Here is a 13,888-nt window from a genome sequence, read left to right as displayed (position 1 = left end):
GAAAGTCTCTAGAAAGCATTAATGTGCCACCTTAAATGATATAAATATTAGTAATATAATATGTGCTTAGTATATGGAAATACAGGGTATTCGACATTGTCTACCCCAACGGAGAAAAACAATTGCCAGGGCTGACGAATGCCAATTCATCGTGTGAAAAATCGATACTTCTCACATCCGTTGTATCGATAGGGGGCAAAATTTCATTAGAATACGGTCACACTGCGGAGCGTTGCTCGTCGCACGAACTAGTTCAAAAAGTTCCTTTGAGAACTGAACAATTGAATACAAACAATACAGACAGAAAAATAATCAGCGCCGTGCAAAAGCAGAAAATATTCGGTGAACAAACGCAACAATTGTGACGCACGGCGACGCAACGGACGCACACAGATCGGAAATGGCCGCGGCCACCAACAGTGACTTCTCCGGCGTGGAGACGGCCCGCGAGGAGGTCGAAATGCCCATGCCAACGATGGTGCCCATGCCGTCGAAGGGGATTATGATAACTCCGCCGCCCGTGATGCCGCCCACACCCACATCTTCGCCAAACACACACGGGGAGTGGCCCAACAACCTGAATCCAAACGCATTCCAGCTGAGCAGAGACCGAGAACACTTTGCGCTGCCACACTTGCCTCCACTACCCCTGAAGGCCAACACCGACTATCTGCCGAGCCTGATACATCCGAGCACCCTCCCCTCGAGCAGTAAGAGCTTCAAGATGCGCCCGCGGATGCAGCGCCTGAAGACGTATTGCAGCTACAACAACATATTGGCCCAGTCGAACGGGCGACGACTGCGCACCGCCGCTTCCACCTGCAACGTTGAGTGGCTCAACCGTCTGCTGGAGGCGGGGGCCAATCCCAATGCCGCCGACGAGTACAATCGGAGTCCGCTGCACTTGGCCGCCTGCCGGGGCTACATACCGATTGTCGAGCAGCTGCTCAAATACGGCGCCAATCCAAACGTGGTCGACTCCCTGGGCAACACGCCCCTTCACTTGGCCGTAATCTCGGCCAGCTCGAACAACTTCAATGTGGTTGTGGGCGTTCTGCTCCAGGGCGGCGCCAGTGTGCACATGTACGACCGCAGCCACAAATCGCCGCTGGAGCTGGCCGAGGCCAGGCTGCGACTGCTGCGCAATCGCTACGATCATCCCACACCTGAGCATGCCAAGATTCTGGAGGATATGTGTATGCTGACAACGCTGATTTTGCGCTATATGGTCAAGCAGCAGCGCGAGCTGGAGGACCTCTCGGCCCTGGAGAAGCGATTGCAGAACCTGAGCACCAGCGACGATCAGGAGCAGGTTGTCTCCCAAACGGCCGACGAACTACTGGCCAGCGTCGAGCGCTTGTCCATCAACAACAAGTAGATGATGTCGGTCGAACAGAAGAAACCATTTCGAGAGCGGGCTCAAATTGCGTTCGATGAGTTGAGTAATAGGTGAGTATTGTATGGGATGATGATGATACCATGCATGCCCCTGAGGGACCCATGTGAGAACTCTGAGTCTAACCGGGAATCCTTGTTCCGTTGCAGTTTGTATATCGTATCCTAATTTGGCTGCCGTTGAGCTGGCGTTGGAATCGTATGTGTGCGACGTCAGGACTCCTGGTCGCGATCCGACACCCGCTCACACACATCCACCACACACTTCCCCCTACCCCACACACACACACGCAAACACAACACACATACACACACACACACATTGTTTCATGCGATCTTTTCTTTAAGTATTTCGTTTAAGATTTCATTGTTTGATAAAACAAATAAACCACAAATATATGATTACATTTTAAGCTTTACGTTTAGCGCGCCAAAACAACATCAATTTATGTAATAAAGATGCAATTGCAACTCTTGTGAACACCCAAAAACAAAAGTTATACTATTTACATTTAACCAACAACCAAGTGACTCGCCCTCCCCCTCAAACAAAAACATAAATAAAAAATGAAATCGTTAAGTGTCTATATTGTAAACCCCTCCTCTGAACAATAAACAAATACCAAAACGGGTACTTAATCCATAGAAAAACAGTCACGGTCTGTGAATTGATAAATGACAGAAAAAGTAACTACCATATATAGTGCTTTGTGCAGGTGCGTAACTTTCTTGGATTCCTAGTGATACGATGAGTCTTTCTTCTTATCAAAAATACAGCTAAGAAAGAGGTAGGGCAGAGACTTCACAGCTGATAACTGATAAACTAAAGTAACTTCTATATATGAACATTTGGACACTATTTCTTTCTACTTGGTGATGGAGAAGTCGAAGAAGTTGGTGGCCCAAGGTCAGGACCAGTACACGGAGGAACAAAAGTTTCTGACCGATGCCGCAAAGTGTATCCTCAAGTTATCCTCTAGCCAGAAGAGAGTCCCGTCTACCACAGCCTAGTTCAAAGGTCACCGCCCAAGGACCGTGAACAACACATGGACCCTCTCTACGTCTCGGATAAAATTAAATGTTCACGGCTGAGAGCCCTAGCTTCCTTGCAACATTTAACCGAATAGCAAAATCAAGGAATATGATTTCCGATCAACAAAAAAGAACGTTAGCCCATTGTCGACCCGGGGGGTTTTTCAAATACAAACTCTAAAATGATGAAACTTGAAGAATTTTAACGCAGTTCAGGTACAAAATATCTTGGTTTTTTTTTCGCAAGTTTTCGAGGAAGGTTTGAATGGATCAAACAAGTTGACCTGCAGTAGTATTTTTCGCGGCTTAACTCAAGTTGTTGTGTAAATGGAGGGCAATTCAGTGGGTTAAGTTCGTTTTTTCCTCGGTAAAATGACGTTTCTGAGGTTCCAGTCACACTCGACAAAACAAATCAAGAGAAATATTTATTTTCCATACACTTTTGAAAATGACCGCCAAACTCCATTTATCGTACAAAAATATCGATATTATTCGCTCTCAAATCGTGGTGGTTTTTCAAAATTTGACTCTCTTTTTTGAGGTGAAGAGAGCGTTTTCGTGGTGACTTTTCGTGGTGTGAGAAACATGTATCTTACGGGAACGCGTATGGAATGAAGATTCATTGTTGCGTCATTTCATACGCGTTCCCGTAAGATACATTTGCTTTTTCAGCAACATGTGGAAATGAAGAGTCAGCATTGTTGTGCAACTTTGGCACGGATTGAGCAACAATCTGCATACCTTGGGAAAATGGATATTATGGACTTGAGATATTGTTTGTAATTTCAGGCTCCAATTAATGCAGAAACTACTCAGTCTCTGTTTTGAAAGATATTAACGAAATTTTGTAGCTTACGGGTACCAATAATAGGTATCAGAACCGGGATAAATGTATATATAAAACACAAACATGTGCATTAATAGGTAAAAAACAATCAATCTAGGATAAAATCATAAAAAATGTTTCAATGGAGCTTGGAACAAAACATTTAACACCAAAATTAAAGAAATAAGGTATACAAAAGTACATACGCATAGAAGGTACTTGCTTGACCAGCAACAATGACGTCACATTTAGTCAACATTTATGCTTTGGCCGTTTTTGTTTGAACCCTATTATCTAAACAATCCCATTAACAATAGTTCTGAAAACTAACCAATCCTGAACAAAGTTTATGTATCTATTGGATAAAATTATTTGTTTACGGCTGAGAGGGCCAACTTGCCAGTAATATTAAACGGAATATCAAAATTGACGAATTCCATATCACAAAACATCATGGTATGGCAGCCCGCAGCAACTACGAATTGCACGAGTCTGGCAGCGCCACAAAAAACGACGTCACATTCGTTTTATGTTGTTTTTGTTTGAACCTTAATATGTAAATAATCCAATAAAAAGGACTTCTGAAAACTTGCCAATCTTGTAGAAAATTTATGTATCTATCGGATAAAATTATTTGTTTAGGGCTGAGAGGGCCAACTTGCTAGTAATATTAAACGGAATATCAAAATCGAGGAATATCAACGTTGAATGTTTTGAAAAAAACAATCGATACTATCGTAATAGTATCGGGCTCAAATAATTATTAAAAAAAACCATTGAAACCTTTTAGGTTGTAAAAATTAGATGCCGTCGATTTGTTTACAAATGTGTCTTCGTATTTTATAGCAGCAGCCAATCCAAACACATCAAAAGCGCAACGACTGTAGCTCGATACTGATAGTCTCAAAACCATCGATAGTAGAGGGTAGCAAAATATAAAATAAATAAATATTTCCAGACGAAACAGCGAAAATGATGCAGATGAAAGAGTATAAGGAGGTGCCTCAGGATGTACCCCAGGACGATACTGTGGTGCGACAGCCCACGTCTGCAGATGCTGTCAGGATACCAAGTGGACCTGGTGCGTGCATATCGTTATTTCCTTCTATTAACTATGCGTATGATACAATACATGCAAAGATCTGTGCGTTTGTGTGTTTGGGCGTGTGCTAAAAAAAATGTTGATTTTCTGTTTTTGGCAATTGATGCTAATGTGCGCGTTAAATAGCTAACAAGAACTCTATGGCCCATTGCAGAGAACTGGATGTCAATACCCGTGGGGATGCCCAATTGTCCTCAAGGACTCGAGTATCTGACTGCACTGGATCAATTGCTGGTGTCGCAGAAAATCGAAAAGCTGGAGCTCCTTACCGGCTTTGAGACGAAAAATCGCTTCAAAATTAAGAATTCGCTGGGCCAGAATGTTTATTTCGCGTACGAGGAGAGCGATTGCTGTACCCGAAATTTGCTGGGCAGATCGAGACCCTTCGAGATGAAGATACTGGACAATTTCCAGAACGAGGTCCTGCACCTGAACCGTCCGTTCCGCTGCGATGTGCTTTGCTGCTTCCCCGACTGCTTGAACGCTGTGGAGGTGTCGGCGCCACCGGGACAGGTTATTGGAACAGTGGAGCAGGTCTGCACATTCCTACGACCGAAATTCAACATCAAGAACTCGTTTGGCGATACTGTTTTGCACATCGAGGGCCCCATCTGCCCCTGCAAATGTTTCAGTGATACCAATTTCAAGGTTAGTACGCCGCCCAACAAGTGGTTATACCCACACGCACACACTATACATATATAGTACTATGCGTATAAATAGTATAAAGCGTACGTATATCAAAGTGGATATATAAGTACATAACGGGCTACAGCCACTGCAGTCAGGGCCGTCATGACGTCATAGCGATATGCCTGACTGTACGCGAGAGAGTCAATTAATTCAGATATTTACTGCATCAGACTGTGTATTGCTGGATGTGTGTGTGTATGTATGCTGTGCAAATGCCCGATTAATGCGGAACATAAAAAATATCTTACGCCTTTATAATTATTATTTTTACTGCGTAGGTATTGAGCGCCAATAACGAGGAGATCGGCAAGATAAGCAAACAGTGGTCGGGCCTGGGCAGAGAGCTGTTCACCGATGCGGACTACTTTAGCGTCACGTTCCCCCTGAATCTGGATGTCCGGATGAAGGCCCTCATATTCGCAGCACTCTTTTTGATTGTAAGTTCTCTTGCTATTTCTTTTGTTTAATTGCCATCCTTATGCTCTCCATTCTGTTCATTCTAGGATGTGGTCTACTACGAGCAATAAGCCTGATGCTTCGATTATCACACACACACGCACACACACCCGCACACATTATATTTGCCGACTGCTTAGTGGTTAGACGTGTTGCATCGTCATAGCATTTAGGGTTTTTTTATTTACACTACTTAATCGCAAACCAACTGAATTTTCTGGGAATGTGAACAGTGCAACTCTTTGATCAACTTGGAATCTCCCCCGTGAATCAACACCGGAAGTGATTGGAATCTCCCCTCCTCTGGAATGGAATATGTATATTTTCGCGCACAATGTTTAATTGAAATGCCGATGACATTGGCATTTAAAACGCACAAAATCTGTAGCACAAAAACAAACAACACACGAACAAAAACGAGAACGAGTGCCTTATGACGTCCTAGTTGTTCCCCTCCATGGTTGCCCCTATTTATATATAACTCGACATGGCTTTGTTCTAACCAAAGGTCGGATCGGAGCAAAGCAGGAATACTTAATAACAGAAACAATTGCGTACCTAACTAAATGGTTAATCTACTTGTAATCTGACACACAACACGAATATTAACGAATATTTTTATATGAATCTAATGGAAAATTGAATTGTTAACATTATTCTCTGGATATCCCCCAGATATACATGACATTTATGTGATGTTTATGGTTTCGTTAGTTTAGAGCCAAACCACACACACCCACACACAGAAACATTATTACTTATTGCATCACTTGCATTGCATACAACTTATGTACTTCATAATTTTATTTATCTCTCAGTTATGCTGTATGAATTTGTAAAATAAACAATTTGTTTTATACAAAAAACAAACGCGGTCTGGACCGGTGCCATATGTACAGAGGACTCGTGCACTGCGGGGGGTGTGTAATTGTTCGATGATTGCTGTTGTCAGTCGTGAACATTTGGAATGTAACTGGGCTTGGGCTCGGGCATGGATAGGAGGTATGAAGAGATCTTTATCGTTGATCTACCCTCAGTTATTCTTAGCAAAGTACTTGGTCTTCTCCTCTGGATCGGGCACAATCTGCAAAGACAAAGAGCCTTAGTCAATCAAGTTTTTTTCTTGTGGAAATTTATCCAATGCTTACCGTATCGGCACCTGGTCGCCAACCGGCTGGACAAACCTCGCCGTGGGTATCGGTGTACTGGAATGCCTGGACCAGACGTATGGTCTCATCCACCGAACGGCCCACGGGCAGATCGTTCATCGTGATCTGACGCAGCACACCTGCCTGATCAATGATAAAGAGACCGCGAAGCGCATGGCCACTCGACTCCAGATAGACGCCATAGTCCTTGCTAATTTTGTGCGTCAAATCGGACAGCAGCGGGATCTTTACGTCGCCCAGGCCGCCCTCCTTCCGCGGCGTGTTGATCCAGGCCAGGTGTGTGAAGTGTGAATCCACGCTGGCCGCAATCACCTCGGTCTTGATCTTACGAAACTCCGCAATACGGTCCGAGAAGGCAATGATCTCCGTGGGACACACAAACGTACTGGACAAAATACACACATCGGTGAGTCTTTTACATATATCAACTAGGTTCTGGAGCAGTTTTACTTACAAGTCCAGCGGATAGAATAGCAGGACAACGTATTTGCCCAGGTGTTGGGAGAGCGATAGCTTCACGATCTCCTTGTTCACCACAGCAGTGCCCTCGAATGCAGGAGCTGGCTTCGAAACTGATTTTTGGAAGGGAAGGAAAGGGAAATTGATGAACTATGAAATGCCTCAGAGCAGGGTCCAACCACTTACTGACTGCCTTGGTGTACTGCAGCTGGTGATCGCCCTTTGGCTCCTCTGCGGGATACACAGAGCCACCGGCGAAGGAGTAGCAGGATTCGCCATCGTCGGGCTTGGCGGCCTGGACAAAAGTAGCAGCCAGCAGTAGGACGGCCAGGTACTTGTACATGTTGCACTCGCTAACTACTCTGAAATGAAATACACGTATGTACGTCTGATTAGTTTCGGTTGATACACCCACAAATCGTAGTGTACACACACACATCCACAGAGTTCGCGGCCACGCAGTCAAATTTTTTATGTCTTTCTCTTTCAATTGGTCTAGTTCTTCTTCGCTATGGCGCGGGACAATCAAATCAACCCGTTCCTCTCTTTTTTGGTACGTACTGCTTCCGTAATGATAAGCACAATTCAATGCTTATCAATCCAATGGGCTGGCAATATATTTTATGGTTGTCAGTGTGTGCAAGTCGAAGCCGCAACGAAAGCGAAAATATCCATGCAACTGCTATACCCACTCTTATTATTTATCAGTACATTCTGTGTTCTGTAATAATACTTTTGTCCGACAATAAACTCACACTTCACGCGCTGCTTTTTCCAGTTTAAATGCTATAATTAAATAAAATAAAATATAATATTTGTTTACTATGCCGGCTTGTTGCTGTTAGTATGACCGCGGATTTATGTATAACAAATACCGCCAGACATATACCGAAATATACCTTGTCACTATCAAAATATACCGTAACTATACTGAAGACAATTGTCCCAAATGAATCCATTTCCCCGATTTTGATTTTCGGATTAGTATTTTACTGATTACTGGAGCCCTCGGTAGGGATCATATATTTTTTACGATAAATTGATTAATTTCCTAAAAGATTCACTTACTTAAGGTACTCATTTCAATTTAATTATTCATAAAATAGGGTTTAATTAATGGTCTTTTGATGGCAAAGTTGATGTCTTACATGGTAACTACACGCTAACTACAATGACAATGACGAAATAAATCGTATTGTAACAGGCACAAGAAAGGCGTAGATACCCTGCATTAGGTAGATATATTCCATCGCATTTAAAATAATTGAAAAGTTAATTTTTTGTTTTATTGTACTTACGAGATATAAACTTTATTAAAATATATATTTATATAAATTTGCTGCGCTTATAAATTAAAGTTTATGCCTGGAGCGCACATGCGTCCTTGCATTTGTTTTACTTGCTACGACCAATAAATATATAATATGCATCTCTCTTAAGATCTAGACGATAGACGTATGTATCGTGCATCATGGACGCACACACTCTAAAAACTACAACAAATTGAGCAAAAATCTGCATTAATTGCACAAAAAGCGACCATTTAAAGTACATTATTGCTGAGCATGTCGATATTACTCTCTAATATTGCTAACTTTTGATTGAGAAACTTTTTGTGGGAGTTATGGTTGGTGTTGTTGGTTGCTGGCTTTTGTTGCAGTGTTACTCTAATTGCTGATTGGGGCATGCGTTGTGCATGTGAGAAAAAATGCACCGTGCTTCACAGTACCCTGGCTTAGCTCTCCCAGACCTCATCCCTCTGTTTTGCAGCTAAAAGTTTACGTTCTGAAATAAAATAAACAAAGATTCGGTGAGACCGGCACTTGCAGGCAATTGTTTATGCGGAAACACACCTTTGGCTTCACGTAAAACACGCCTCTCGTTTTCACGCTCCTCAGGCGCAGTAGCCAGTTTTACTCCCAAGGCGCCGGATACAAGACGTCGGGCCAAGGCCGTGCATGTTTCCGGACGCTGGCGATATGGTTGCAGTGAGACGGCTCCGGCTTTCTTGGCCTTGAGTCGCGATTCGAGTGTCGCCTCGGCCAGCGGCTTTAATTTCACAAATGGATGTCCCATAGTCAACACCTCAGCAGCTGTGTAAACAATGATTGGATTGTCAGCTACATAGAATCTTGAAATGGGAGGAGAGGATAACAAATACCCACCAATGCGGGAACTGCTAAACACAGCCAAAGCGTGGGTATCATCCACCCATTTGATATCGAAGCCACTGCCTTTGTACTGGGAGAAGAGCATGAGCAGGTCGGGCGTTTTGAATTCCACCGGAAAATTGGACACCTCCAGCACGTGAGGGAACTCCTCTTCGTTAAGCAGGGACTGTTTGATGTGAAACACCTAGCGGGGTCCAAAAAGAAAAAAATTTTTTTAAATACAAATTGATTCCGGGAAAGGCTTTCTCTACTCTACTCACGGTGTAGTCCATCTTGGGCAGCTCTATTTTGCATTTGCCCACAGAATCGTTCAGTTCTTGGAGAATCTTCGGGTCTAGGCAGTCGCCGCTCTCATCGAACATATTCTCCCAGTCATCCTCTTCCTCCTCATCGTCATCTTCGGTGGTGCTGTCTCCAGGTGGTTTTGCTGTCGCTTTTGCCCGAGTGGCCGCCTTGGGGGCCAACTCAATCTTCTCGGGTATCTCCAGCACGTCCGAGATGAAGGTTTGTTTCATGATGCGTCGATTGCTGCGATTTATTTCCTGCCCAAGTCGAGAGATAAGATATTAGACCCGTTTTGACATTACTCCCAGATTCATTTACCTTCGAGGCTCGCTGCAGCTCGCGCACATCATTATCACATTTGGAAGCTTCGTCTGCATTGCTGGTCCTGGACGCTGCCACATCCTCGATGCGCAACGGTGGCGGATGCTGTTTTCCGTTGCTGTTGGGTTTGTTACCACTCCCAGGCTTGGTACGCTGGCCGCTGCTCATGATCTGTGTGTGGTAAATGTTAAATGGTTAGCTGTGCAATGGATTCCTCCTACTCTGGTCTTGCAACGCTCACCTCCTTATCACAGTTGCCGGTGCTGTCTTGGTTAGACTCGTTTTCAGTTCTCGCCTCAGTCCCGTTGCCTGCTATCACAAGCACGGTAGCTGTCTCTGCTTGCGTGGGTTTTTCCGTTGCCGATATCAATTTCTTACTACGTTCCTTACGCTCCCGATGCGACTTGGTTTTCTTCGTGAGCTTCAGCTGACCGTTGCCGTCGTCTGGTTTGGACGGGTTTACTTTTGCTTCTGCAACTGGCGCTGCTTCCACTGGCAATGCGCTTTGCGTCGCTGCCGTTGTAGTTGCTGCTGCTGCTGTTGCTGCTGTCGCTGAGCTGCTGGTTGTCGGTGGTGTAGTTTGACTGCGTCTTGCCCTTGGCACATATACGGCCCGGTCGGGGCGGCGTTCGCGGCGAGTGGTGGACTGTTGCTCTCTGCGAAGCAGAAAACCAAAACAGAGGCGATAAAATGAACGGGTAAATCGATTAGTATACCAAAGAATTTCAACAATTGCACAGTGAAACTTCTCTTCAATGATCAAAGCAACAAGCAAGCAGGTTGTTCCTCATGGATAGGTTCGGCTGTACATATGAAAGTGAGATTATCTACCTGCTCGGTGATTCTTTGGAAGTAGAATTCGATATTGCTGTTCCTGCAGCTGTCTCTGCTGGCGTTTCGTTCGATGCAGCTGTCTCTTCGCTGCTGCTGTTCTTCCTGAGTGCTGGCGGTCTATACAAGTCCACAGAGTTCGATTTGCTTACTGCGGGAGAGGATCAGAGACAGAGAGATAGAAGATAATCAGAGGATGAGTGAGGAAAGCAAAAGAGTTGGCAAACCAACAATCACAAAAACCAAAGGTGAAGCAACGAATTTGGCATAAAATAAATTAAAAACTAAATTCACTAATGCTGACCCAATTTTCCCCCTCTCGCTGTGCGCCCAGCTTCGTGAATGTCAACACTAGAGCGAGCGAGAGGAGAGAGCGACCGCAACAAGTGAGCGTGCGCAGCCAGCCGCTCAGCTGAGCGAACGAGCGAGTTTCTGTTAATGATGCAACAGCACCAAAAATCCACTTGAGAAAGAGGGCGACCTTGAATGAGCTGCGTGACCCGCTGCGCTGCCTTCGCACAGCGTCGTCGTCGACGTCGTTTGGCTGGCATTTGGTTATTTTTAGTTAAATATTTAATTGGGATACCCTAGCTGGAGGCAAAGTTGCATTGTTTAGTTATGAACCGGCAAACCATTTAAATGGGAACTAATAATAACGAATATATTTGTACATGCAATTATTAAAATTATCAAGTAAATTTTTAATCTGCTTTACTAGGGTATACCCTGCGTCGGCGTAAAGTCCAAATACTGATTTATTTTTCTGTTGCTTTCTTTGTTTCGCCTACGCTTTGTCTTTGGTTCGTATTTTCTTGTGTATTTGCAAACATTTTGGCAGCTTGCTAAATGCATATACCCGAAAACGGCGACCATCAAAAATGGGGATAGGAGGTACTTACAAGGTGTCTCGCTGATATGCTTCTTCACGCCCATTTTACAGGGCTCAGTTACGGTGCTTCTCCTGTTAGCGCTACTACTGCTGATGCTAATGCTGCTGCTGGCACTGGTTTTGCCGTTATGTCCGTTGCTCCGCCAACTTCTGATTGGCTGATTCAGCTGCTGCTTTCGTCTGTCAATTTATTATAGTTCTTAGTTTCAAGTTCACTGCGCCGTTTACAACAAAAAGTCTACTCACGCCTCAAAGCCATGCGGATCAACTAGCTGATTGCGAAAACAAAGCACAGTGCGTCTCTGCGGCCCTTGCCCCACCGAGAATGTGAACAGATCGTACTGGTGTTTGTAATTCTCACATGTTTGATGGATGAGATAGCGACGATAATTGCCCACAGGTGGGAAGAGCAGCACACTATAAAAGAGAGTAGAACGGCGCCAGTTTAATGAGAGAGGAGAGCAAACTTAGTATTGATTTCATGCATGTGGGAGCGAGAGAACTTGAATTCACTTTACGAAACATTCTGGCACCCCTCACTCACACACTCAAAACAGGGGAAGAGAGCGAGCCCCAATCGCTAACAGGTTGTTTCGGGCACAGAAGAAGACCCGTTAAGAAGCACGCAAGCTCTCAATAACCGAAGCGCGGCTTGTAAATTATTATGCAACACCGTATCATGACCGAAGCGGCGTAATGTAATATTTGAAATTCATATATCTATGCTGCTGCTGTTACTATTGCGGCGCTTCACTGTCCGTTGTTTATTGCACGGTGATTAATTGTTTATTAAACGCGTACTGCATGCCAAAGCACAAGAAACGGTGTTAGGCGGCCCCCATTCAGTCGACGTCGGCGTCGGCGCAACTGCAATGCGGAAAATCTGCAAGAGCGTCGTGTTGTTGCTGTGGCAGCTGGGAAAACTCGAATTTGTGGCATTTGCAAAACTGGTAATATCTGCACGAAAGGCCCACAAAACTCGTACTACATTGCATCTTCTCGTTGTTGCTGTTGTTGTTGTTGGTTACATATTTCCGCGTTGCAATTCCTGTTGTTGTTTTTTTTTAAGGTGGGAACGGTTACACAAAGCTTTTGTTGTTGTTGTTGGGGCTGCCGCGCCACACCAGCTGCTGTCCAAGACTCCACACACACGCACACAGACAGTCAGTCGTTCGCACGCACTCACACTCACGCATTGCCATTCTCGTGGCAAAGGTTCTGATTGGTTTCTTACCCACTGCTTAACCGTTTCTGCACAAATAACTCTATGTCACAACCAACATTATAAACAAATTCCTGGTCAATTAAGCTTAAGCTAAGTGCGAATGCCGTTCGCTCGCCGTTATCCAGTTTATTTGATAAATATGCGACCTACGTCGCCAGCGCGTTAAATTATATATACACATACATATACACGGTTAGAACAATAAAATATACCGTCTGACCCTCAGAAATATACGTTCCGTTCCTATTTTCGAATACTGTAAAATATACCGAAGACAATCATATTCCTCAATTTTGATATTCGGTCTAATGTTACTAGTTAACTAGGACCGTCAGGGCTAAAAGTATAATTTTATCTGATTGATTTATTAATTTTTTACAAGATTGACTAGTTTTAAAGACTCTTTTTATTGGATTGTTTTTCAAATAGGGTTTAAACAAAGATCAACAAAAATGTCCCATATTTTACATCGTAGCTACACGGCAGCAACGTAGCCAGCGCGGCTTATATATACATGTATATACAGCATGTGTATGAACGGCAATGCCTGATTGGCATTCAAAAAATTAAATTAAGCTCAGTCTGTGGATACAGAACAAGACAGCCTAAACGTATTGGACCATTTATATAAAAAAAGGATTTCTTTGGAAATGGAATTACACTGGCCCTAATGGTAAGAGCTCCGAAAAATACTGTTACCAACCTCAATCTAATACGGATCTCCATCCCGCCGCTATGCCGTTCAAAAAAAAAAACGCCCCTAATCTATTGACCATACCTTGTTATTAGTATACCCTGGACAAGAGCAAGCAGATAAAAAATATAAACGACGGCAGCATACTTTATGTCGTTAAAATATGTGAACTTAAATTCCAAACAATGGCTAAATCTCGTGCAAATAGAGTCGTAAGGTCAGACCACTTTTGTTCAACTTTTTAAATACAGCGGGGTTAAGTGGGTTAACTTCTTTTTATTCCTCGGTATATTACGGTATACTATGAAAATGAGTAGGTATATTTCGGTATATTTCCGAC

General features: G+C 43.8%; 4 protein-coding genes and 1 long non-coding RNA gene across 9 annotated transcripts; 3 read left to right on the top strand and 2 right to left on the bottom strand.

Moving 5' to 3' along the window:
• The first annotated feature begins 259 nt into the window (after positions 1-259).
• LOC111071519 (ankyrin repeat domain-containing protein 54) lies at positions 260-1,800 on the top strand. The gene is made up of 2 exons (XM_022362924.2): positions 260-1,449; positions 1,546-1,800. The coding sequence occupies exon 1, from the start codon at positions 401-403 to the stop codon at positions 1,376-1,378; it is 978 nt and encodes a 325-aa protein (XP_022218616.1). The 5' UTR covers positions 260-400; the 3' UTR covers positions 1,379-1,449; positions 1,546-1,800.
• A 2,334-nt stretch (positions 1,801-4,134) lies between these two features.
• On the top strand, positions 4,135-6,155 carry LOC111071514 (phospholipid scramblase 1). The gene is made up of 4 exons (XM_022362913.2): positions 4,135-4,334; positions 4,510-5,003; positions 5,327-5,485; positions 5,552-6,155. Exons 1-4 carry the CDS (start codon positions 4,226-4,228, stop codon positions 5,573-5,575), a joined length of 786 nt encoding a protein of 261 aa, XP_022218605.1. The 5' UTR covers positions 4,135-4,225; the 3' UTR covers positions 5,576-6,155.
• A 138-nt stretch (positions 6,156-6,293) lies between these two features.
• LOC111071515 (peroxiredoxin-2) lies at positions 6,294-7,987 on the bottom strand. 5 transcript variants are annotated; one of them, XM_022362914.2, is made up of 5 exons: positions 7,888-7,987; positions 7,319-7,494; positions 7,128-7,245; positions 6,653-7,058; positions 6,294-6,588 (listed from the first exon to the last, which is right to left on the bottom strand). In XM_022362914.2, the coding sequence occupies exons 2-5, from the start codon at positions 7,473-7,475 to the stop codon at positions 6,538-6,540; spliced, it is 732 nt and encodes a 243-aa protein (XP_022218606.2). In that variant the 5' UTR covers positions 7,476-7,494; positions 7,888-7,987; the 3' UTR covers positions 6,294-6,537. The 5 variants fall into 5 exon arrangements, with proteins under 5 accessions (XP_022218606.2, XP_022218607.2, XP_022218610.2 ...); XM_022362915.2 differs by having other exon boundaries at positions 7,319-7,489; positions 7,888-7,983; XM_022362918.2 differs by having other exon boundaries at positions 7,956-7,980.
• Positions 7,988-8,635: 648 nt separating this feature from the next.
• On the bottom strand, positions 8,636-12,998 carry LOC111071517 (R3H and coiled-coil domain-containing protein 1). The gene is made up of 10 exons (XM_022362919.2): positions 12,864-12,998; positions 11,876-12,046; positions 11,640-11,809; positions 10,741-10,891; positions 10,151-10,565; positions 9,907-10,080; positions 9,564-9,845; positions 9,298-9,487; positions 8,986-9,225; positions 8,636-8,917 (listed from the first exon to the last, which is right to left on the bottom strand). Exons 3-10 carry the CDS (start codon positions 11,671-11,673, stop codon positions 8,868-8,870), a joined length of 1,536 nt encoding a protein of 511 aa, XP_022218611.2. The 5' UTR covers positions 11,674-11,809; positions 11,876-12,046; positions 12,864-12,998; the 3' UTR covers positions 8,636-8,867.
• On the top strand, positions 10,186-11,274 carry LOC121403895. Its single transcript, XR_005967538.1, has 3 exons — positions 10,186-10,607; positions 10,675-10,988; positions 11,075-11,274. It is a non-coding gene; the product is annotated as an uncharacterized LOC121403895 (long non-coding RNA).
• Positions 12,999-13,888: the final 890 nt, after the last annotated feature.

Source organism: Drosophila obscura, unplaced genomic scaffold, assembly GCF_018151105.1.
Source record: "Drosophila obscura isolate BZ-5 IFL unplaced genomic scaffold, ASM1815110v1 contig_1, whole genome shotgun sequence".
Lineage (NCBI taxonomy): Eukaryota > Metazoa > Arthropoda > Insecta > Diptera > Drosophilidae > Drosophila > Drosophila obscura.
Note: the sequence above shows the minus strand (reverse complement) of the source record. Positions and strands in the feature narration are given on the sequence as shown.